At 48.9% G+C, this 24,456-nt stretch overlaps 1 protein-coding gene across 1 annotated transcript in view; it reads left to right on the top strand.

Moving 5' to 3' along the window:
* Positions 1 to 24,456, top strand: part of ARHGEF17 (Rho guanine nucleotide exchange factor 17) — a 261,567-nt gene that overhangs the window by 207,873 nt on the left and 29,238 nt on the right. Inside the window, exons 5-8 of the mRNA XM_030557307.1 lie at positions 581 to 673; positions 17,559 to 17,735; positions 18,610 to 18,660; positions 23,798 to 23,907. Coding sequence (XP_030413167.1) covers positions 581 to 673; positions 17,559 to 17,735; positions 18,610 to 18,660; positions 23,798 to 23,907 — 431 coding nt within the window. The remainder of the gene's footprint in view (positions 1 to 580; positions 674 to 17,558; positions 17,736 to 18,609; positions 18,661 to 23,797; positions 23,908 to 24,456) is intronic.

Genomic DNA, 24,456 nt, shown 5'->3' with positions numbered 1-24,456 from the left:
GGAGTGCGGGAGAGGGGCTGGCCATGCCCCCAAGCCATTTAGCCATGCCTCCTTGGTTCAGCCTTCAGTGGTGGAGATGAGCATGAGTTTCTAGCCTGGGAATTCCCAAGGTACTGGATCTTGATGCTGTCTGCGTGGTTTTGTGCATGGTCTGGGGCTAATTGTGGCTCGTTCTGAGCCTTAGACCATAGGAACGGGATCAGATCTGAGGTCCATCCAGTCCAGTGACAGTGACCAGAACCAGATGCTCAGGGGAAAGCATAAGACCCCTGCAGTGGGGAGTCATGGGGTAATCTCCCCCTCTGCCCCGCGTGTTAGCTCTCATTCTAGTCTATACTAGCTCAAGGCTGGCGAAGCCCTGAGAACGAGGTTTAATATCCCTTCCAAAACTGTTGCTGCTAGTGATGATAACGCTGGGTGCTCTTGATGTCTGTGTGAATGCCTTACTGAATAAAGTTACGTTCTCAGCCATGACCCATGTGGTGTTCTGTCCCCGTGAGCCATGGAGTAAATCACGCGGCCGCTTAGTCTCATTTCTGACAAGAACCCCCTCTTCCTCCCCTTCCCCACTGTTCTGCAGCAAAGCATGCGGGAGAACAAAGAGAAGCAGGCGCTGTCCGACCTGATGATCAAGCCTGTGCAGAGGATCCCGCGCTACGAGCTGCTTGTCAAGGTGAGGAGTGGCGGGGCCGGCACGGCCGCATTTCCAGAGCGACAGAGCAGCCTGCTGGGGCAGTCCATGCACTCACTGTCCCCACTGGCCTGCAGGCTCTGAGAGGAATGCCGTGACGCCGTCTGTGAGGCAATGCAGATAGGCTGGGCAGTCGGGAAGAGGTGTAAGTTGGATGCCGTGAGGTCGGTCACCCCGTGAACTCTGGGGGAGCTGATGGAATTTCTGTTTGTAGGGTTGATCACATTTGGCTTGGACAGAGCCCCCAGGGACACTCCGAAGGGAGCTATCCTGCATTAGTGGGAAAAGGGCTGGATGATCATAAGAGCAGCCATACTGGGTCAGACCAAAGGCCCATCTTACCCGGTATCCTGTCATCCGACAGTGGCCAATGCCAGGTGCCCAAGAGGGAATGAACAGAACAGGTAATCGTCAAGTGATCCATCCCCTGTCACCCATTCCTAGCTTCTGGCAAACAGGCTAGGGACACCATCTCTGCCCATCCTGGCTAATAGCCATTGACGGACCTATCCTCCATGAACGTATCTAGTTCTTTATTGAACTAGGCCAATAGGCCTTTTCCCTCTCTGTAGACGGTACCTGAGTCGGCTTGGTGCGGGCTTGCTGAGGGAGGTGTGGTTCACTGGTGTGAAGTCAGGGAGCTGAGTTCGAGTCCCACTTTCATTGCTTTCGGGTCAGGCATTTGCGAGCTGGTTTGGAAGAATGTCGCATCCTCGACAGTCCATTGATGTCAGTAGGACTCACAGGTGCTTCACCCAGCTGAGAAGTGACCTTTGACCTCCCTGGCCTGTCTACACAGGCGAAAAGGTGCCTTTTCCAGTTGAGTCAGCTGAGCAGGGCTGAGCCGTCCATTGTATGCCTGTGTAGATGTGTTTTAATGCCTTTCCAGTTGTACTAGCTGGGGTGGGAGCTTGGGCCTCAGCCTAGCCAGCTGACCTGACTCGGAAGGTGTTGAACTATGTCTACACTGCTGTTAAGAAGGGAGTCTGGTCCCGTTCGGCTGACTGGGATCAACCCATTGAAGAAAGGTTCTTTCTCCCCATGTAGACAAACTGTCTGCGCCTCTTTTTCGCATGGTTGCTGCGTGTGTTATGGGGCCGGATCACGAGGGCCTTCCCAGATCTCTACCCCATCTCCAAAGGGGAGTCTGCTTGAGTACAAATGAATAAACCCTGAACCAAGGGCTTCAGGACCTGGCCCGTTTCTGTCTGTAGGATGGCTCAGGGGCCCTGAGCTGGAAGGGTTTACGGATGAGTTCACTGCACTCGTCCATAACAGGGCTCTTTGCTTTTCTGCGTGTCTCGAAGTCCGTGCAAGAGGAGACTCCCCGGAGCCTCTTGGGAATGCTGAGCACCCTTGCCGTGCTCCCTGTGCCTTGCTGGGCCACAGACGATCATCAGGGCATCCAACAGTAGCAAGCACAGGGCTCCTGGCAGTGTGACAGGTACCTGGGTGGGCCAGCGCTGCCGAGGGGAACCAAACCAGGATGGCTCAGTAAATCTTTGCAGGGTAAAGGTCCTTTTGCAGAGGAAAGAGGGGCAAGGTTAGCCGAGAAATCCCTGACTGCACTGTTCCCGCATCCCACCAAGAGATTGGGTGCTAATAGCTCAGGCATTGCTGCGAGCAGCCGATCAGACGAGCCAGTCGCTAAGCTGGGGGGAAGCTGGGAAGAGCCTACGGGTCTGGGAAAGGATTATATCTATCTAGACCTTAGAGCGAGAGCTGTTTGTAAGGAGCAGCTTCCAGCAATGATGGGAGCGGCTGGTCTATTTATATCCTGAATAGGGTGGGTAACAAAAGGCCCCACCCCCTCAGTGAAGGGAAGAACCACAGCCCCAGAACTGTACAGAATACAAAGAGGGGTGCTGGACTGTCAGGTCTGGAAGACAAAATTCCCAGCAGAATTTGCAGAACTGGTGCAGCACAGGGCAGAGCTCTGCAAGTGTCCCCTATAGTGCTCCGCCAATGGGCAGCTCCCCTGGCCCGGAAAGGCCACCTTGGGGCATGAAAGGGCAGGTCAGTCTACATGGCCCATCCAGTCCAGGGGTGTCACGGAGTCACCGGGCGATGCTCTGGAACTCCTCCCCACCAAGCCAGGCAGGACTTTGGGGAGCCTCCTCTCCCTTGGAGCAGACTTGTTCAGGGCAAGAAGCTCACACGGCTTCACCTCCTGGGTCTCTCCTTGGAGCAGTCAGCATCCTCTGCCCCTCCGTGTGCTTCCCACAGCGAGTCCACCCCAGCGGGGCCCTGAGGAAGCCACCGGGTCCTGCACCCCCACTTTGCAGTCAGACGTGACTCTTAGCCAGCCAGTAAAACAGAGGTTTATTCGATGACAGGAACAGGGTCTAAAACAGAGCTTGTAGATACAGCGAATCGGACCCCTCGGCTGGGTCCATTCTGGGGGGCAGTGAGCCAGACCCCCAGGTCTGCCCTCCACCCTTTACCCCAGCCAGCTCCAGACTAACAACGCCTCCCAGCCCCTCCTTTCTCCTCAGCCCCTTTCCCGGGCCAGGAGGTCACCTGATCCCTTTGTCTCCAACACCTTCAGCTGGCACCTTTGCAGGGGAGGGGCCCAGGCCATCAGTTGCTGTCAGAGTATCAGGCATTTAGGTGCACTGGCCCTTTGCTCTGCCAGATACTTAAGAACTGCCATGGGGACACTGAGGCACCAACACAGTACTCAGAGAAAACATTAAGAACTTTCCCAGTTCGTCACAAGGGGGTCTCTTGAGACTTGCCTCTTAGCACCAACCGACTGTGGTTTTGGGCTGTGGACAGTTATCCCTTGGGAACAGCGGTGAGACCCATCCAAATTCTCTCCTATCGGCCCCCTTTAGTAGCCGCCAGATAGCCTAACCAAAAGAAGGCAATTAATTGATCTTTGATTATTAGCGGTAAATATGCCCAATGGCCTGTGATAGGACACTAGAGAGGGTGGGATCCATATTTGGGGTCGGAAAGGAATTTTCCTCCAGGGCAGATTGGCAGAGGTCCTGGGGTTTTTTACTTGGCTCTGCAGTGTGGGGCACAGGTCACTTGCTGGAGGATTCTCTGCACCTTGAGGTCTTTAAACCACGATTTGAGGACTTCAATAACTCAAACATAGGTTAGGGGTTTGTTACAGGAGTGGGTGGGTGAGATTCTGTGGCCTGCATTGTGCAGGAGATCAGACTAGAAGATCATAATGTTCCCTTCTGACTTTAAAGTCTTTGAGTCTATGAGACAGCTGTCAGTAACCAGGATTTAAAGTAGTGATATTAGAACACTCTGCTGTCCCGCTGCTGGGAGGGCTCACACGGATGGATTGCTGTGGTAACCGTGCTGCAGCCCTGCTTAGCCGGCTGGTGGCAGACTCTGGTGTTGTGGAGCTAATTGCCACTGGCACACAAAGCTGCGTTTGCATTGCAGAAAGGTGGGAGGAAGTGGGCAGTGAGCCCCAGGTGGCTATAGCATTACAGCACTACAATGGGAAGCAATATGTACCTAGAACAGGCTTCCCAAGGCTGACAATTTCCCATGGTGTTTAATAGAGCTTTGGTCTTAGTGCAGTAAATGGAGATTTGTAAAAGTGTTTCTCCTCATGGGGTTTGAAGGAGCTGGGATCCAAGTGGCGTTTTGGCCCTGCAGGTGTGTGCAGCGCGGTTAAAACCAGTCACACTCAGGGTATTTTCTGCATGTTCAATGTCAACGGTGATCCAGAGACTATGAATTTGAATCTCTGCTCTTGTTGGCTGAGGGCTGGAGGAGAGAAAGCAGCTCTTAGAACTGCAGCTGCAGAACAGTCTGCCTCCAGGGCTTCATGTTGTAAGGTACTGGCTAGTGTGTCTGTGCGACCACTGCCTTCTGCTGGATGGAGTCAGGATGGCTGAACTGTATGTCAGAAGCCCTGTACTTCCAACAGCCAGTGGAGAGTCTTCTTATATCAGGGGATTGTGCGTTTGGAGCGGGAGGATCTGAGTTCTCTCCTGGCTGTCTTTGTGAACTTGTGATTGGTGCTGGTGGGATGTGATGGTCGATGTGGCCATGAAGTTGGTACCATACACTGGTATAGAAGTGTAAAGGGGTGAAGCCAGGGAGTAAAGGTTAAAGGTAGGTATGTAGATTGTAAGCTCACAGAGTCAGGGACCATCTCTTTTTCTGCGATTGTACAGCCTCAGTACCTAGCCCAGGGCTGTGACCGTGGGTCCTAGACACGATGCTAATGAGACGAGCACTCTGATAGAATTGAGATGAGCATCTTCCACAAGCATAAATACACAGATGCCTCAATACAGAGATGGGGCCAGACCAAATCCCTGAATTTATGGAGATATATAGAGGTCCCTGGATCAAACATCTGCAGACTTTGCAATTAAAGGGATTTCCAGTGAGACTGTTATCCAAGCAGCTCCTTCTGGATAGAGCTGGGTAAAGTTCTGCCTGTCTAGGTCCGTATATCGTGCTCACTACCCTAGCGGATGAACAGACTCGCAGCAGTTTCTTATTGCAGAGATCTTTACCACCAGTTCCTTCTGGTTTTATTTGCACAGGATCCATGTCCCCTGTGCTTGGCTCTGAGTTGCTGGTTCCAGTGACCCCAGATCTCAGTGTGAAACCGGGTCCAAACCAAGGGGGTTCACCTGGTTTCATTTTGAAGCCATGCCGAGCTGCTAGCATCACATGATTAAGATGTAAAACTGGATCGTTTAAAACAGGGCCTGGATTCACTACAAAGGAGCCTCCCGCCTGTCAGCAAGGTCCTCCTTGAGCTTCACCTTTGTAGTGAAATCCAGACACTAGGCTGGCCTTGTGCAAGGGCTGCCTTCCCACCACCACCGTGGATTCTCTGGCCTTTCCCAAGTGCTGTTCAGCTGTCGAGAAGCACGCAGTACCCTATTCCTCGCCGTTGCCCCCCAAGCAGCTGCGGAGGCAGCTAACGAGATCCACAGGCGGGCAGGCAGCAGTACTCCTTTCAGCTGCGTCCTCCAGCCTGCCCTTTTCACAGCAGACCAGCCGTCCAGTTCAGTGACTGCTGATTCAAAGCATTGCCAGCCCCACAGCTGTGTGTATCAGGGCTTTAGATGCCATGTTGAGCTGAAAGCCTTGTCCGTGACCAGGACTCCCTCCATCCTTCTTCCCCCTGATTTGTCCACTGGCCTTTCATTCCTCAGGGACAATCATTTATTCCCTCACTGGCTGTGCAGGAGAGATTTCACGCTGGCTCTCAGAAAAGTGTATCCACCAGTAGCCACTCTCAGAGCTGGCTGTCAGGCCTGGTCTACACTATTGCAGGAAATCGATCTAACTTACACAACTTCAGTTATCTGAATAACGTAACTGAGGTCGACATAGTCAGATCCACTTACCGCGGTGGCTACACTGCATTGTGGTGAGGGAAGAGTGTCTCCCGTTAACTTCTCTTATGCTTCTCGGGGAGGTGGAGTACCCAAATCAATGGGACCGTACTCTCCCATCGATTTAGCGTGTCTTCACCAGACCTGCTAAATTGACACTTGCTGCCCGTAAGTCTGCCGGTAAGTGTAGACATGCCCTCAGCGTTCAAGTTTCTTCACACAGCCCTGCCATCACTCCCGATTCCATCCAGTCGCTCCTGATGACCCCATTGTCCATGGGCACCACACAGCAATATTGGTGTTGCCAGCACCTCTGCTGTTCCAGTCACTCTCCCAGTGGTATGAAACTTGCATCTTGTTTTTTCCAGTCTTCTCTAGAAAGCTCTGGATAAGGGGAGCAGCTGCAGGAGTCCAAGGTTCAGCTTCAGAAAGTTGAAGCTAACTTTTTTCTTTTTGCGTTGCAGCCGGCTGGATGCCAACCCCACACACACAGTATAGCTCCTCTTTAAACACACGCCTCATGGGAATAGTCGTCGTTTGAGCTGGGATTTCTGGAATGACACATAAAACAATCACACTGTATAAAAAGGATCCCAATATTACAGAGATCACTTAAGCCGCAATTTGAAATGCTGCCACCTCTGGGGTAAAATATAGCAACAGTTTAGAATGGGAAGTAGGGAGAAAACCATTGTACCCAGCTAAAACTGCAGAAGCTTTAAAGAAGAAAAACAAAGAATACTACGTGCAGATGCAGTCGCCCCATCTCAAAAAAGATATATTGGAATTGGAAAAAGTTCAGAAAATTGCAATAAAAATTATTAGGTGTATAGAATGGCTTCCGTACGAGGAGAGATTATTAAGACTGGGATTTTTCAGCCTGGAAAAGAGGCGACTAAGGGGGAATATGATAGAGGTCTATAAAATCATGAGTGATATAGAGAAAATAAATAAGGAAGTGTTAGTTACTCCTTCTCATAATACAAGAACAAGGGGCCACCAAATGAAATTAATAAGTAGAAGGTTTAAAACAAACACAAGGAAGTATTTTTTCATGCAACGCACTGTCAACCTCTGGAACTCTTGCCAGAGGGTGTTGTGAAGGCCAAGACTATAACAGGGTTGAAAAGGGAGCTAGATAGATTCATGGAGGATAGGTCCATCGATGGCTATTAGCCAGGATGGGCAGGAGTGATGTCCCTAGCCTCTGTTTGTCAGAAGCTGGGATTGGGTGGCAGGGCACGGATCACTTGATGATAACCTGTCTGTTCATTCTGTTTGGGGCACCTGCCATTGGCCACTGTCTGAGGACAGGATACTGGGCTAGATGGACCTTTAGTCTGACCCAATGTGGCCATTCTTATGTTCTGATGTAACTGGCAGAGCTTGAATTTGGCCGGACACCGGGGTTAATGCTGCTACTCATGTGAGAAGGGCTGCAGGATCTCAAATGGCTGCAATTAGTTAAGGCCTCTTGTTGTATGGCGCATCTGAAAGACACTGGCTAGGGACACAATGTACCTCGTGCGACATTGAGTCAATGCCATCTCCCTGGCATGTGCAGTAACAATGCCACTTCCTACAGCAGCTGTGGTTTCCGTTGCTGGTCTCCTATCCTGGGACTTGCGGTGAGTCTGACCTTGCTGAGTCTGTAAGGTTTTTTAGACAAGATCACAGCCTCATTTTTGTTAACTTGCAACATGTAGGCCACTTGTTTTGACCCTTAGTAATTACCTGTTTCTGCTGCCCTCGGTTTGTCTGCCAGTGCCCTTCTTGATGATTTGCATACCCATAATGTATCATCCTCAAGCCTTCAATGCCAGTAGTTTTGCGGTCACCCTAACCTAATTATGGATGTGTTTTAACTGGCTGGCTGCTAATGAAAATAAGGGATCCAAGCCAGTCAGTTTCCCGTGCCTTGTCTTTGTTTCAGTAATATTTGCAGGCAAATGGAATGATCTCACTGGTCCCTGAATAAGTAAATACTGCTTTTGTGCCGCATACAGACCCAGACATCTGAGGTTTCCACAGTGAATTAAGCCAAGGGGCATTGCCAAAGCTGTCAGAGCACAGACACTGTGCAGACTAGGGAAGAAGTGTAATTCACCCAGGAGGGGACGGCGTTCTAGGCAAAATAGGAAGAATGTTTAACCAGTGCCTACAGGTGGTTAAATTGGTTGTCAGGTCAAGCACCAGGTAATCTTCTAGAGCATCCTTAAAGTTCTTAGAGGCCAGCTGTGAAATCGGATTTATCACTAGCCACCTGACCATGAAAGCTAAAGACCTCCCTCAAATTTTTTATCCTGAGCTCTGGATTAGTGCCTTTTGGGGTTTTAAAAATAACTCTACTGAAAGGATCAAATGTTACCTATTAGGAAACAAGATTCTATTTACTTGAGCAAAAACATAAAGCAGTTGACAGGGCTTGCTACCACAAATGGCTTTTATTTCAGGAGCTCTGAATTCTCAGTATTTCAGTTCTGTAAATAAAACAAGCTGTTGTTAGAGAGTAAAGCGATTGTTTGCAACAAGTTTAGGTTGCTTGGTCTATTTAGCGTGGCAAAGCGAAGGTTATTTGGGGGTGGTGGGAGGAGGACTTGAGCATCGTTTATAGCATCCTACCTGGGGAGAAGATTTCAGCTAGAAAAAGGCTTTTAAATCTCACAAGCAAAAAGCATAATAAGATCCAATGGTGGAAGCTGAAGCCAGATCATTTCAAACTAGAAATAAAGTGCCCCTTTTTAAAGTGAGGGTAATTAGCCATTGGAACAATTCACCTAGGGATGTGGTAGATTCTCCATCACCTGATATCTTAAAATCAGGATAGACTTTCTTAAAAATGCGCCTTAGCCCAGCCACAGGAATTCTCTGGCCCTGGTGATGCAAGAGGTCAGACTAGATAACTGTGAGGTACTGAGATACTACAGTCATGAGGGGGTGGCATGTAAACACCCTGGATAGACAGATTACCATAATAGCCTGAACGTCTATGAATTGGGGAAGTGTTTGCTGCTTTTGTTTTTCACGAGATTAATACATCTAAACCACAAGTGTTACCATTTCCAGAGAATATGCTCTCGGTCACTGCTGTTGATTGAACCATCTCAGACTATATCCAAAAAAATCAGAGACTGCAGCTCTGAATATTAATAACCAGACCAAATGAACATGCCTATGAAATCTTCCCTGTTATCCCAAAACAGTCAGGCCCTCAGTCAGTGCTCTGCGAAAATAATGGGAAGGGTGGCTTCTGGTAGTCTGAAACCTGAGTGGGAAACAGGATTCTTTTCCAGCCTTGCAACTATTAGTTTTTTAACTCCCTTCTGCTGCTCTCTTTTCTAAAGGCTGGGGTTATGCATACTCTCCAACCACTCCAGGAGTGTTGGTTTAGGTGCACAGTCCCCTGATGGGGCTGTTCAAAGGGTTGCTGCTGATTATTTGAGTGCCCAGAAATGCCTCCACAAAACACATAAGACAGGACGCACTCCTTTCCCCGAGCATTGTACTCACTGCATTCAGATTGTCACAACAAGTGAGGGGCCTAGACAAGAGGGGGGCAGGAGGATAAAGGTCGCAATAGTCAAGTCGCTCAGTGACTCAGTGTAGCTGGAAACGTTCTTCATCAGACAGGGACTTCTCAGCCACACCCAAATCAGTCTTTAGCCCTATTTCTGGGCTCCATGGTGTGACCGTGGTTGCTGGATGGGGCCACAATGAGAATGCTCAGTCAGGGCAAACTGTAACGAAGGGGCAGATTACCCCCAAGACTGGTGGTTTATTCTAATAATTAGATTCAACAAGCCAGCAACAAAACAGCTTCTGCAATACCTTACAGGTTACCAGAAGCCAAAAATACAGCTCCACTAAAACAGTCCAGCCCTAGGCTCCCATCTAGACAGCCAAGTCAAATCTAGTGAGGATTACTTAACATCTTATTCACTGTATATAAAGTTCTACCAATCCCAAGAAATCGGACACATACCCACCAGGTCAATGAATATTTAAGATCTCACCCAAATTTATGTTTGCAGCCAATTCTTATTCATTAATCTAAGATATATTAAAAAGAAAAAGTTCTTGTGCCTAAAAGATCATTATACCTGCAGATAAGAATACAGTTCTTAGGTCAGTTGCATAGCAGAGATGGTGAGCTGCTGACTTGTAAAAGTTCTTCCAGAATCAATTTCGTAAGTTATTGTCCATGTATAGAGTTTATTCAAATTCTTGTTCAAAACAGGTAGTCATCAAGTGATGGATCACTTGATGATTACCTGTTCTGTTCATTCCCTCTGGGGCACCTGGCATTGGCCACTGTTGGAAGACAGGACACTGGGCTTGATGGACCTCTGGTCTGACCCAGTATGGCCATTCTTATATTCCATGAGAATTTTCAGGGTAATCCAGAAGACCTCAGTCATGTGACTTAAACTTCCCCTGATACAGTTCAAGCAGATCTGAGATGACAAGATCAGGTCCTAGAGTTCCTTTATAGAACTCTGTGAGGCTACGATAGCTTCTTGACAGCCGATAACACAGCAGGCATTCCTTGGACAAAGAACAGGTAACATATATTGTTGCTTTGAAGTAAACATCCTATTTCCTATGTATACACAGGTAATTAATTGCATTGATTAGCATAAGTTAATTACCCTTCCAAGCCGCTCATAGACAGTTTACTACAAACTTCAAAGAGAAATATAGACGTTGATGTTATTAAATGTTAATATTCCTTTTTGATCTCTGAATCAATAGAATATGGTAACAGACAGCAACAGAAGTTTAGCATCTCCCAGCTGATTAGATCACACTGTTAACGGCTAACAAGATGTAGGTAATCACTTCTAATTCTCTATTACAGAACCCTTGTGTCATAAACAGATAGCTAAGGGTTAATGTCTCTTTCACCTGAAGCACCTGACCAGAGGACCAATCAGGAAACCGATTTTTTCAACTTTGGGTGGAGGGAATTTTGTGTCTGAGGTCTTTGTTTTCTGGCTGCCTGCTTTCTCTGAGCTTTGGAGAAGTAGTTCTGTTTTCTAATCTTCTGTTTCTAAGTGTAAGGACAAAGAGATCAGATAGTAAGTTATATGGTTTCTTTTCTTTGGTATTTGCATGAATATAAGTGCTGGAGTGCTTTGATTTGTATTCTTTTTGAATAAGGCTGTTTATTCAATATTCTTTTAAGCAATCGACCCTGTGTTGTGTCACCTTAATACAGAGAGAACATTTGTATGTAATTTTTCTTTCTTTTTTATATAAAGCTTTCTTTTAAGACCTGTTGGAGTTTTTCTTTACTTCAGGGAAATTGAGTCTGTACTCACCAGGGAATTGGTGGGAGGAAGAAATCAGGGGAGATCGGTGTGTGTTGAATTGGCTAGCCTGATTTTGCATTCCCTCTGGGGGAATAGGAAAGTCCTTTTTGTTTCCAGGACCGGAAACGGAGAGGGGGAGTCACTCTGTTTGGATTCACAGAGCTTGTGTCTGTGTATCTCTCCAGGAGCACCTGGAGGGGGGAAGGGAAAAAGGATTATTTCCCTTTGTTGTGAGACTCAAGGGATTTGGGTCTTGGGGTCCCCAGGGAAGGTTTTTCAGGGGGACCAGAGTGCCCCAAAACACTCTAATTTTTTGGGTGGTGGCAGCAAGTACCAGGTCCAAGCTGGTAACTAAGCTTGGAGGTTTTCATGCTAACCCCCATATTTTGGACGCTAAGGTCCAAATCTGGGAATAAGGTTATGATACCTTGTCGATTTAACATGGCATTGAAAACGATCTACAAGAAATGACCCTGTTTATCACTTCTATACTTTTCTAATATGTCCTTTAAAGGTTGATTTTAGGACACAGCCTGTTGGTTGCTTAACACTAGCTGGCTCAGAGTCACACATGTATATTGTCCAAACAACCAGCCAACTCACAAAACTTCCAGCTGGGGCTTTCTACCCAGTCACAACTCCCAGGGCTTCCCACCTGGCTCCTCCCTTCAGGAGAGTCTCTTTTCCTGCAGCTCCTCTCTGCAATCTCCCAGCCCCTTTATATGGGACATCTGTCCCCTTCACAGCTGCATCTATACCTGTTGCAGGCCCGAGAGCCCAGCCTAGGGATTTGAAAGGAGGGGTTGGTCAGTTGGCAAGCCGAGTCTGAGCAGTGTGTGTTAGTTCAGAACACCAGTTCTGCTTGGTCCCCCGGCCTAGCCTCTCCATTTAAACCTGTCTCTGAGCACTCACTGGTGCCAGTCCTCACAGCCCCTCTCAAAGCGTGTCTGCAATGGCGCCCACCATTCCCCACTTTATTCCCCATCTCTTTTCTCATCCTCGGCCGTGGGGTCTCCTTCGTACCCCAGGTCAGCCACCCAAGGCTCCGCCTCTCATGCTAGATCTGGCACTCCACTCCTCCGGCTCGCTCCCGGCTGAAGTGCTTGGTGGGTTGTTTGCCACGAGCTATTAAGAGAATAAGGGGACCATTTGGGGCACTTCTGTGGGAGGCCTGAATCAAAGTTTCCATCTGCTTTTCTCCCAGGAAGTTCACCTACCTTTTCTTCCCCTTCCTATGGAGTTTGCCTGTTCTGGAGCCCAAACGCACTGTGAAGCTGCCTGCCAGCTTCTGGATTCGCTGTTCTCTCTCTCCATCCACTTCCAAACCCCTCCTTAATTTTGTTTACATGCTGCAACTGTGCTTCCCAGCCAGCCAGTTTTCATTTGCTTAGCGCCCTCCCGCGGGGTTTTGCCTCTGAATTTTAATTCACTCTGCCTTGGCCCCACCCCTCCTCTTAAAGGGGCATTGATAAAGCTTACCCTGTTCTTCCCTTCCATTGCACGAGGGAGCCCAGTAAAACAGCCAGCCTGAACTAGGTTTGTTTTAATATGTGCTCTGTTCATGGGCTCCTTTGGAGGGCTTGATCTGCCAGGAATAGCTCTCCTGGTCACTGGAATGACCCGCGTGTAAAACTGAACAAGTAAGAAGAGAGTCAGGTTTTATAATCTCCCCTTCGTCCCTTAGGGGCTGATCTTCCAGATTGCTGAGTACCCTCCACTCCCACCGACCTCAGAATAGATCCACAGCATGCAGCCCCTCCCCAGGGGCGCTCAGCACCTGACAGGATCGGGCCCGATCTCCTCCACTAGCCATCCCCGCTTTAAAGGGCCTGTCATAAACAGATAGCTAAGGGTTAATGTCTCTTTCACCTGAAACACCTGACCAGAGAACCAATCAGGAAACCGGATTTTTTCAACTTTGGGTGGAGGGAATTGTGTGTCTGAGTCTTTTGTCTGTCTGCCTGCTGTCTCTGAGCTTTGGAGAAGTAGTTCTGTTTTCTAATCTTCTGTTTCTAAGTGTAAGGACAAAGAGATCAGATAGTAAGTTATATGGTTTCTTTTCTTTGGTATTTGCATGAATATAAGTGCTGGAGTGCTTTGATTTGTATTCTTTTTGAATAAGGCTGTTTATTCAATATTCTTTTAAGCAATTAGCCCTGTGTTGTATCATCTTATACAGAGAGAACATTTGTATGTATTTTTCTTTCTTTTTATATAAAGCTTTCTTTTAAGACCTGTTGGAGTTTTCTTTACTTCAGGGAAATTAAGTCTGTACTCACCAGGGAATTGGTGGGAGGAAGAAATCAGGGGGTAGAGCTGTGTGTGGGTTGTATTGGCTAGCCTGATTTTGCATTCCCTCTGGGGAAATAGGGAAGTACTTTTTGTTTCCAGGATTGGAAACGGAGAGGGCAAGTTACTCTGTTTGGATTCACAGAGCTTGTGTCTGTGTATCTCTCCAGGAGCATCTGGAGGGGGGAAGGGAAAAAGGATTATTTCCCTTTGTTGTGAGACTCAAGGGATTTGGGTCTTGGGGTCCCCAGGGAAGGTTTTTTTCAGGGGGACCAGAGTGCCCCAAAACACTCTAATTTTTTGGGTGGTGGCAGCAAGTACCAGGTCCAAGCTGGTAACTAAGCTTGGAGGTTTTCATGCTAACCCCCATATTTTGGACGCTAAGGTCCAAATCTGGGACTAAGGTTATAACAGGGCCATGCAAAGTTAACTGTGTAAAAGGTGCCTGGGGTCTTGCCACCAGCTAGGAGCGGGTCCATACATCTGTACATTCTGCTTCGATGTGGTCAGCAGCCAGAGGAGAGCAGAGGCCTGAAAGCCAGGTGGGCACATCCCCCATAGCAATTCCGCATCTAGAGGGGTTCGCACTCCCTCTGAAAGCCCAGTGCCGGGCATCGCATTGGCCCAGGCCAGCCCTTACTGCTCCTTGCCAAGCGTCTGGCGGGTCAGTTGATCGCTGGAGACTCTGGTGCTCCTTGGAAACCTGTTAGCGGGGGGAGACGGAAGCTAAAGTAGGTAGAAGCATCATTCAGTTCGATGGCTGGTTCGCGGGAAGAGCTGCATGGAGGAAGCAGCGCCAGCCATTGATAAAAGGCAGAGCAGCTCCTGGCTGGGAGCCCGATGCACAAGCTGGGATGTTAGGGAACCTGCCGAGATGCTGACGGAGCCAGAGGGGAAGCAGAACGGCGACAGAAAACATGCACACACTGCAGCCAGATCAATCTCTGTCCAGACAGCCTCTCTCCAGCCTGGGGGAGCGTGCCTCCCGCCCCTACAGAGCGCACATCCCCAAGGAGTGGCCAGGCTTGCTGCCATCCCCACCACTGTCATCTGCCCTGATGGACGCCTGTGGGTGGCACTAAATTAACTCCAAGTACTCATCTACCCGAGCGTTTTCATTCATATCCGGCCAATTAACCAGCGGGTTTTGTTTGCTTTAAATGACTAACGTCTTGACAGCTGGCAGAGCAATGAAACCAGTTGCCCCTTCTGCTCAGCATCACACTTCTCCTCCACCCTGCACTCAGCGAGCACCTGCTTTATTCTGCAGCAGCTTTCCCCAGGCAGTTCCTCAGGTGGCACAAATCAAGGTGGGGCTGGTCCATGGCAAATATGTCAGAGCAGGTCTGGGCCAGCCTTGCTGGGCAAGGCACTGCCATGGTCGCCCAGTTGGTGTTATCTCCTGTTTGAGTGAGAGCAGCTCCTCTCGGGGCTCAGGCTCCAGGAGGGCTTCAGTGAGATGGCTGTGGGGGGATATGATAGAGATCTGTAAAATCATGACAGATGTGGAGAAAGTAAATAAGGAAGTGTTATTTACTACTACTCATAACATAAGAACTAGGGGCCACCAAATGAAATTAATAGGCAGCCGGTTTAAAACAAATAAAAGGAAGTATTTATTCACACAACGCACAGTCCACCTGTGAAACTCTTTGCCAAAGGATGTTGTGAAGGCCAAAACTATAACAGGGTTCAAAAAAGAACTAGATAAATTCATGGAGGATAGGTCCATCAATGGCTATTAGCCAGGATGGGCAGGGATAATGTCCGTAGCCTCTGTTTGCCAGAAGCTGGGAATGGGCAATAGGGAATGGATCACTTGGTGATTACCTGTTCCATACCCTGTAAATTAGTGGTTGATCATATTTTAACTACTGTGTCCGCTGCTGGACATTTGACTTTAGTAATGAAGCAGATTGGTTAGTTACGTATGAACGGAAACACCTGTCCCATGACTGGCTAGGAGTAGTCACGAAATAAGTCTTCAAGTTGTTTATCTTCTGAGAAGATTGTCTAGAGCAGTGAATCTACTCTGGTGGTATTTAACATTACTTTATATGTTCTGCCATCAACTGACCCATGCAACACCCCAGGTGGCAAGCAGGTAACTGCAAATGAGTGTATTGCGATTGATTCCAGCTGAGATCTGTGAAAATGTAATTGCCCTGTGATGATCCAGTCATACAACATATGCAAATCTTTGCTTCCTGATTGGCTTATGAGATGTGTAATAGATTTTTTTTTTCCCGTGGAGCCTTCAGCTCCCCACTGGAACATCAGAAAGGGAAAGCTGGTACCTTTTTTAAAAGTATGTAATCATCATGGAGATATTTCTGTCTGCTACTGATGAAGATATTCAGAAAGTAGGGAGCAGTACATGCAGCATAATGGCATTGTGTGAGCATCAAGAGGCTGGAGGGCTGGACTTTGAGGGAGAACAGACCTGTCCACAACTGCGAGAAGGGCTGAAGGAAATGACTGGCAAAACCCTCTCTGTAATCATCCTTTGAATTTTTCTCGCTACTGGATGTCCCCTTTGGAAGGGCCTCAGCCCATGCTCCTCCGAGAGCTTGTTGCTTGGTTCCCATGCAGTGTAAAGGCAACAGGCTTTCACAAAGGCAACTGATCTCATTCCCTGTGATACCCTGCCAGCTGCAACTGTGGGTTTGCTCACTCAGAGGCCCTGTCTGCTGGCCTGCCACTGACTGTTGCTGGACTTGGTATTGGAAATCGTTTGCCCACTTGTCCTGATGGCACAAAACTATCTTCAGTACCATTACATGAAGCATGACTGAGACTTGGTGCCAGCATGTCTATAGTGGTGCTAGAATATCTGCCTTAGCTACACTGGCAGATAAATCATTGCCAGCATGGGTTCAGAAGGGCCCATCACAGCCAGCCAGGTTCATCAGTAGCCTGAAATCCCCTAGGGATGTTCTGAAAGCTTTCCCACCATAGCTAACACTGGCTGAGCCGTTAGCATCATTGGGAGCCCTAGTCCAGAGGGGATCCCATCTCTGACACCAGAGGGATCCTACTGCTCACTCCAGTGTTTTAAGTGCTATATCATCTAATCCTGCACAGAGCATATCTAATCAGTGTGATGTTTAAAATGCAGGGTGGCAATCAGTCCTTCTACACTGAGGTTTTGTCTCCACTGTTAAAAAAGTGGGGGTTAACTAACACACCATAGCTATCTTGCTGCAAAATCCTAGTAGAGACAAGCTCATTCTAGTTTTTGTAGCTATGTAAGATCAACTCTATACCCCTACCCTAATGACTTCCCCTAATTTACCACCTGGTAAAACTACAGAGCCTTGTCTCTACTAGGATTTTACAGTGGGATGGCTATAGAGCACTGAACTGGGCTTCAGGAGACCTGGGTTCTGTTGAAGTAGGTAAGTCACCTCACCACTCCATGCCTCAGTTTCCCCATCTATTAAATGGAGGCAATGATCATAGAATTGTAGGACTGGACCTCAAGAGGTGTTCTAGTCCCATCCCCTGCACTCAAGGCAGGACTGAGTATTATCTAGACCATGCCTGGGGTGTTTGTCTAACCTGCTCTTAAAAATCTCCAATGATGGAGATTCTACAACCTCCTTAGGCAATTTATTCAGTGCTTAACTACCTTGACAGGAAGTTTTTCCTCATGTCTAACCTAAACCTCCCTTGCTGCGATTTAAGCCCATTGCTTCTTGTCCTATCTTCAGAGGTTATTGAGAACAATTTACCTCCCTCCTCCTTGTAACAACTTTTTATGTACTTGAAAACTGTTATCATGTCCCCTCTCAGTCTTCTCATCTCCAGACTAAACAAAACCCATGTTTGCAATCTTCCCTCCTAGCTCATGTTTTCTAGACCTTTAATCATTTTTGTTGCTCAGTGCACTATTTTGGGTACCTTAACTTTTTTCTATATTTCTTCCCCTAGGACCTTCTGAAGCACACGCCCGTGGACCACCCCGACCACCCCTTCCTAATAGACGCCCAGAGGAACATCAAGCAAGTGGCCGAGAAGATAAACAAAGGGATGAAGAGTGCTGAGGAGGTGGAGAGGAATGCCAGGATAGTACAGGAGATTGAGTCCCACATCGAAGGGATGGAGGATGTATGTATGCAATGCTCCATGCAAACCACTGGCTACCCGCATCCTTTGTACAGAGAGGGTAATGGCCCTGGGTAGCATTCTCAGGGGCGTGAGCTAGAGGCTGGTTAAAGATGTAGCCTGGCTCAGAGTCCTAGGCCTTGGTTGGGTGAGTGGCTGAGCTGTGGTAGCAGAGAGTTCAGGCCTAGCGCTGCTTCAGGGGACACAAGCACCTTCAAATCTAGTTTCTTTCTCCCAATCCTGCACTGATTGTTTCAGCCCCTAATTCGCCCTGCCGTGAGATGGGGCCCAGACTGCACCCCAGTCCGAACACGCCCAGACTTTGGGATGTTGTGGATCTGGACTAGAACTTCCCTAACTCTGCAATGGGCTAAAACGAAACCACAAATCTGAACTTTTTTGAACCCTGCTAGAGTTTGATTCTGAGTCTGAATTTCACAACTAACCACTAGCTTTGGGGAAGGGGTAATTGACAACAGTGGTTTTACCCAGAGGTATCTTCCAAGCTGGCCCCTCTGTTTCTCCAGTCTGGTTTCTCCTAGGACAGATCCTGTCTGTTTGCTCTGGCCCACCACTGCTTCTCTCAGTCTAGCCTGGTTTCTCCTCTGTGTGGCTAGGCCTTCATGCACCTAGCCTACAGGGAGGCTTTGAGGAGCAATTCACTGATGTTCATAAAGGTGAGCCCCTCTGTTGGAAGATGGTCCAGGAGCACAGGGGAGTACTTAAAACCCTGCTGCTGCTGTGACATCCTGATTGAATGCCTACCATATTAACAGCAAGGGCCTTGTCCACATTATCATGCCCACGCCCATATTAGTACTGAGACCAACGGAACACGTGACGCCTCCAACAACTCTTTTTCTTTCCGTCCTTGCAGCTCCAAGCCCCGCTCCGGAGGTTCCTGCGCCAAGAGATGGTGGTGGAAGTGGTAAGAGTCACCCTCTCTGTCTAACTCTCCTACCCTCCCTGTCTACCATCACTGCCCATCATCCTCATCCGCCCCTTCCGTGCGCGTGTGGCCTCGTGACTCAGAGACGTTACTTCTCAGAGGTGATGGGGTCACCTTCCAGGCCTGCTGAGCACTTAAAAAAAAAATATATGGAGATATACCTATCTCATGGAACTGGAAGGGACCCTAAAAGGTCATCAAGTCCAGCCCCCTGCCTTCACTAGCAGGACCAAGTACTGATTTTGCCCCAGATCCCTAAGTGGTCCCCTTAAGGATTGAGCTCACACCCCTGGGTTTAATAGGCCAATGCTCAAACCACTGAGCTATTCCTCCCCCTAAGTGCTTGTAGTGATGTATGCAGAGTGGAGAGCCAAGTGCAGTACACAAGACTCCCAGAGGATAGATCTCCCCTGAATCACCAGACCCTGGAGTCACGTGCATCTTGGCACGTTATACAGACAGTGAATAATAATTGCAAGGCCGGAAGTTTGGGGAGGGAGCTCTACCACTGTTGCTGAGCTTTGACTGTAGCTGAGGTTGTTTCTGCCATGTAGGGTATTCCCTTCAGCAATTTAGTTGGGGATCGGTCCTGCTTTGAGCAGGGGGTTGGACTAGATGACCTCCTGAGGTCCCTTCCAATCCTGATATTCTATGATTCTATGAATGTAGTGACAGTCTCCACAAGAGCAGAGACCCTGTTTAGCTGCCGGACAGGTACAGCAAAGGCAATAGCAGCGCAGCTCCCCGGGGCTGCCTTTCCTGTGACTTTCTGGAAGGGGAAATCTGCTTTGGTCAGAGGAGAGGACTGAATCTATCAAAGGTGCAGCTGTGGCCCCATCACCACAGTAGCTAAGCACCTCACAATCTATTTAGCATCAGGAGACCCCTGTGAGGTAGGGCTGTGCAATTGGCCCCATTTTACAGATAGCCACCTGTGACGCAGAGACTTGCCCAAGGTCACCCTGGAAGCCTGTGGCAGAGCAGGGAATTGGACCCAGGTCTTTCTCAAGGCCTAGGTGAATGCCCTAACTCCTGCACCATCCTGCCTCTCTGCTGTCAAGTGGTGCTGGCAGCACTGTTTACAGGTGCCAGTTTATTGTGCGATGGGTGGTGTTCAGGCAGGTAGGTGCCAGTGCCCAGCGTGAGAAACGGGACAGGCAGGTGGAATGAAATCTGAAAAGAAGATTCAAGCATTCTAAGCTTCTAGAAGGCAGAACACTGGGGATCTGGACCTAATTCCATGCAAGTCAGAGAAGAGATTCCCATTGATTTTAATGGGGGTTCGATTGTGCACTGATTTTTCTAACAGCATCCTTCTCAGCAAGTAAAACCACATCATCCATGCAAAAAAAATCATACTTTATATGGGAGTTCTGTTTATAGAGGATTAATAGACATGTTAATAAATGGTTAATCAGTTGTTTTAGATTATTATTGGGTCCAACCTGGTGCAGATTTTTAGCAGTCTGGATGATTAACCCTTGGAAGGGTGGAAAGTCTTTAAATCCAGACTGGATGTCTCTTTTACTGTAGCTTAAACAGAAGCTGTGGGCATGATGTAGAAATTAGTGTGTGACTTTCTCTGGCCGGCGTTATGTCAGATTAGATGATCTCTTCTGGCTTTCAAATCCATGAATCAATAGGTCATTTGGTTCTTGTAACCATGGCTCATGGCCATCTATAGCCCCTTCTAGCCATTCATAATGCATACCACTGGTGTCTGTCACATGCTTAGCACCCTGATTGATCATTTATTAACCCTTTATAGACCACTTATAAATGGAATTTTAAGAGATTTTTTGTGGATTAGTTCCCCATGGGGCACTCTGTCTTAATTTAAACCCCTCCAAGATAATCCAGAACACTATGACTATGGACTGGTGTCCCAAGGCAAGTGGTTAAAGTTGCACCACTTAAGATACTTGGAGTTCAATCGGACAAGGCACTTGAAGGAATGGCTACCATTCTGGAAGAGATGCGTCAGCCAAACACAAATCATTGGACAACGTAGGAGAAACTGGGTGACATGTAACGGCCTGTGATATACAGGAGGTTGGACGTAGATGATCTGACGATCCCTTCTGGCGTTACCCTCTTTGGATCTATAAATTATACCATAAAGACCCGCGCAGGTGGGGATGGGCTCATAGGCGCCAACTTTCCCGGGCACTGGTGGGTGCTCGCGCCTCCCAACCCCTGCCCTGACTCCACCCTTTCCCTGCCCTGCCCCAATTCCAACCCCTTCCCCAAATCCCGGCCCCAAGCGTGCTGCATTCCCCCTCCTCCCCCCTCCCTCCCAGCTGCGCGAAACAGCTGTTTCGCAGCACAAGTGCTGGGAGCTAAGGGGGAAAGCATGCGACTCAGGGGAGGAGGCGGGGCGGAGGTGAGCTGGGTGTGGGGGGCGGGTGGGAGCTGCTGGTGGGTGCTGAGCACCCACCTATTTTTCCCTTTGAGTGCTCCAGCCCCAGCACAGCAACGGAGTTGGCGCCTAGGGATGGGCTGGAAGAGCTAGAGAGAAGTTTTGTCCCCCAATTCCTGTCATTCTCTGACTCCAGTTGTGGTGGGGGAGTGTGGTCTGTTTAAAGTGCTACAAACCCACAGAGAGAAACCTTCATTCATCTAGCGCACACGGCCACTTTCAGAACAAGCATGTTCGCTGCCTCCTCCTCGCCCTTATGCAATGAAACCCAGGGGTTTCAAACAAGAGAAAAGCAAGCCTGCTTCTGCATTTCTCAGTCAAATAGTCCCTGGGCTGTTTCCATGGCAACCCAGCACCAGCCTGCCAGTGCTGATCAACATACATAGGCCCATTTTCACCAGAAACACTAGCCCAGCTCGGACCAAAGGTCACTTGGATTTGCCTAGGAGAGAGAGCACAGGGGTTCATACCGACGCGGTTCTCAGACCCCATCCTGGGAGCTCAGCCCCAGAAATCAGGCAGGAACTATAGGTGGGGCAAGCAAGAATGACACAGGTTATTCAAAATAATGAAAAAGGCTTATTGCCTTGGGTAAGTGGGATAAGAAACTGGTCAAAAGCAGAGAGAGAATGGTCAAGAGGGGAGTTCAAATCACTCAGTGCAAACAATATTAGCCGTTGATTCAGCCCCGTTTTACCCTTCACGAGTTGCTCCCAGGTCAGTTCCGCTTCTTGTTATCACAGATGCCAAGTAGATTTTGCAAACCAATTTTGGCCATTCAGTTGTACGTGAACCATTAATTTCATACGTTGCTGCCATTGGTAGAGTCTTATTAGTTGTTTAAGTCACATGATATTATATCTGCGTTGCCCCCAACAGAACAACTGGCATTTTTTAAGCAGTCGAACAACAAGTCACATATCTCAGTGAAATCTTCCAACAATACTAATTTGTGCTGCGATCAGAGGAACTGTCAGGATTTGCCAAGGTTTTCAGCAATGCCTGGCAACCATCCAAAGACTCACGATGACCCCACAGATGCCAGCAAACTGAATGCAATTTGCAGTGGTGTCTGATCACTTGACTAGTTCTGAACAAGAGGCCGTAGGACGAACATGCATTGGAGGTGGGATGGGCTAGCTGACTTACAGTAATTGGTCCTTCCCATCACCCATCTCTAGGATGACTCTGTGGTCCTACTGTGGTTATTTCTTTGTGTTACTCCGGATCACTCAGAGCCCCTATTCGGATCGGAGCCCTGTTGTGCTAGGTGCTGTAGAAACACAGGGAAGACACAGCCTCTGCCCAAGAGCTTACAATGAGAGTAATGGCCTCAGACTTTAGATGCATCTTACAGTAGGTTATTGCAGTGGTTAGGGCGCGTGGTGTAGAAGACTGTTCTCCACAGGTCAGCAGCACTTGCCATGTGCAGCCTAAGGATCAGGAGCTGCAGCCATACGCTTACTCAGTAACACAGCATGTGCTGCCCTGTGGATCCCATCTGTCATGGGCCTGCAGTGATGTCCTGTCACCCAGCTCGGCTCCAAGGCACCACGAACGTGCTTCGGGTCATGACGAGCAAGGCTGCTCATTCAGACAGGGTCTGCCCATCTTCTGACCAGTGGTCCTTGCTTCCACCTGTCCTTCATGCTAGATTAGGCTGTCCCTCTCCACTCTCCTCCGCTCTGTGAGGCTGCACTCGGCAAACCCTGCAGACTGTGCTGTACAGCCCTGCTGATGTGCTGATCACACGCTACTGTATTGTGATGGCGTCTTTCCAGCCTTGATTCAATTCTCTGAGCCTGTATTGCTGGCTTCCACGCAAGGCTAGTAAGGCACCAAGGTGCAGTGGCTATTGCTGAGAGCCAGGATTTCTGGATTAACAGAGCAGCGTGTCTGACCTGAAGTGCATAAATAAGTTGGCCTCTTCCAGCCCCAGTTCCTTTGCAAATGGACAGTTTGCCAGCCTAGCCAGCTACTCTGCTGTGGTCAGACTGAGGCTGACTATTTGGGCCCTGTCCTGGCTGATTCTGAAAGTGGCACGTGGGTTGCAACTTCTAGAGAGCAGCAAGTGTGAGGAAACTGAGGCAGGCAGCTCATTCGGTTTTAGCTTCAGGCAGGATGTGCTGAACAGTCAGTACACCTGGGACTTTTATACTCAGATCAGCCCACCAGCTTATCCTGGCCCTCAGAATATGTAATATACACAGGACACAAGCCTGGCAGCGTCAGTCCAGTGCTTACAAAAGGTGGCCCTTTATTAATTAGGGCTTGCCAGATCCAGAGGTTTACTCCAGCTAACTTCCCACTGCCATCACTGGGGGCTGAGCCTAAAATAAGGGCTGAGCAGAAAGTGAGCTTGAGATTCGTCCCATAATAAATGAACTTTAAATGTCATCCTGGCCGCAAAAAGCAATATCGGGGCAACCATCTTGTCTTGTCGGGCAAACAAATCTGAGCTTGGCTCGTTCATGGACAAGCCATTAAAAAATGTCTCTAGCCTTTATCCCTGCAGTCCGGTGTCCATTGGGCAAGTAAGGGGGGTTAGAATTGTCCTCTCATCTCCAGATCCTTCACTGTTATGCTCTGTTAGCCAGAACCTGTTTTACCTTTAAATGTGCTGCTGTTTTTTTCTTTGTATTGCCATCTCCTGGGTTTTGGGAGTGAAAGGTTAATTCCCCCCTTGTTGCCATGCAGAAGGCAGTGGGTGGGAAGAAGGACCGCTCGCTCTTCCTCTTCACGGACCTGCTGGTTTGCACCACCCTGAAGCGCAAGTCGGGGTCTCTGCGCCGCAGCTCCATGAGCCTGTGAGTAAAACAGCTGTCAGCCTGGAGAGAGGGTCAGGGCTCACCCAGTGCCGCTGCTTGCCGCCGCGGTGATGGGGGCCACGTGCACACACTCACAGACAGCTGCTTTCACAGCAGCCCAACCATCCCTGAGCAGTTTGAGCTTCTGCTTTGAATTCTGGGGGATCGATCCAGACCCAAGCCCAAGGAGTGCGGGGGCATGGCCCAAACACAGGGAGGTTCTGGCTACTCCTCTGCTGACCCAGACGGCCCCGTTTCACATGGCTCTGAATCCAACTGTCAGTGATCAAAAGCGAACGACCCTCAGAACCAGATGAGACGAGGGCTATGGGGTGAAAGGAACTAACCTGTCCCACCACCACCACCTCCATCTCCCTGCTCTCCTCCCTCTCGCAGCTTGGGAATCCTGCCGATCCTCTCATACAAAAGACAGGCACCTCCCCGAGGGAGCCCCAGGACCCTCCCCTCAGTGGCAGGCAGTTTGGGACCAGCACCTGTGGTGCCTGGTGTTTCCTCTGCCAGCCCCTGGGCTGGTTCTGATCCAGCTTG

This window comes from Gopherus evgoodei, chromosome 1 (assembly GCF_007399415.2).
Source record: "Gopherus evgoodei ecotype Sinaloan lineage chromosome 1, rGopEvg1_v1.p, whole genome shotgun sequence".
In the NCBI taxonomy this organism is placed as follows: Eukaryota; Metazoa; Chordata; order Testudines; family Testudinidae; genus Gopherus; species Gopherus evgoodei.
This window is presented reverse-complemented; position numbering and strand designations above follow the sequence as displayed.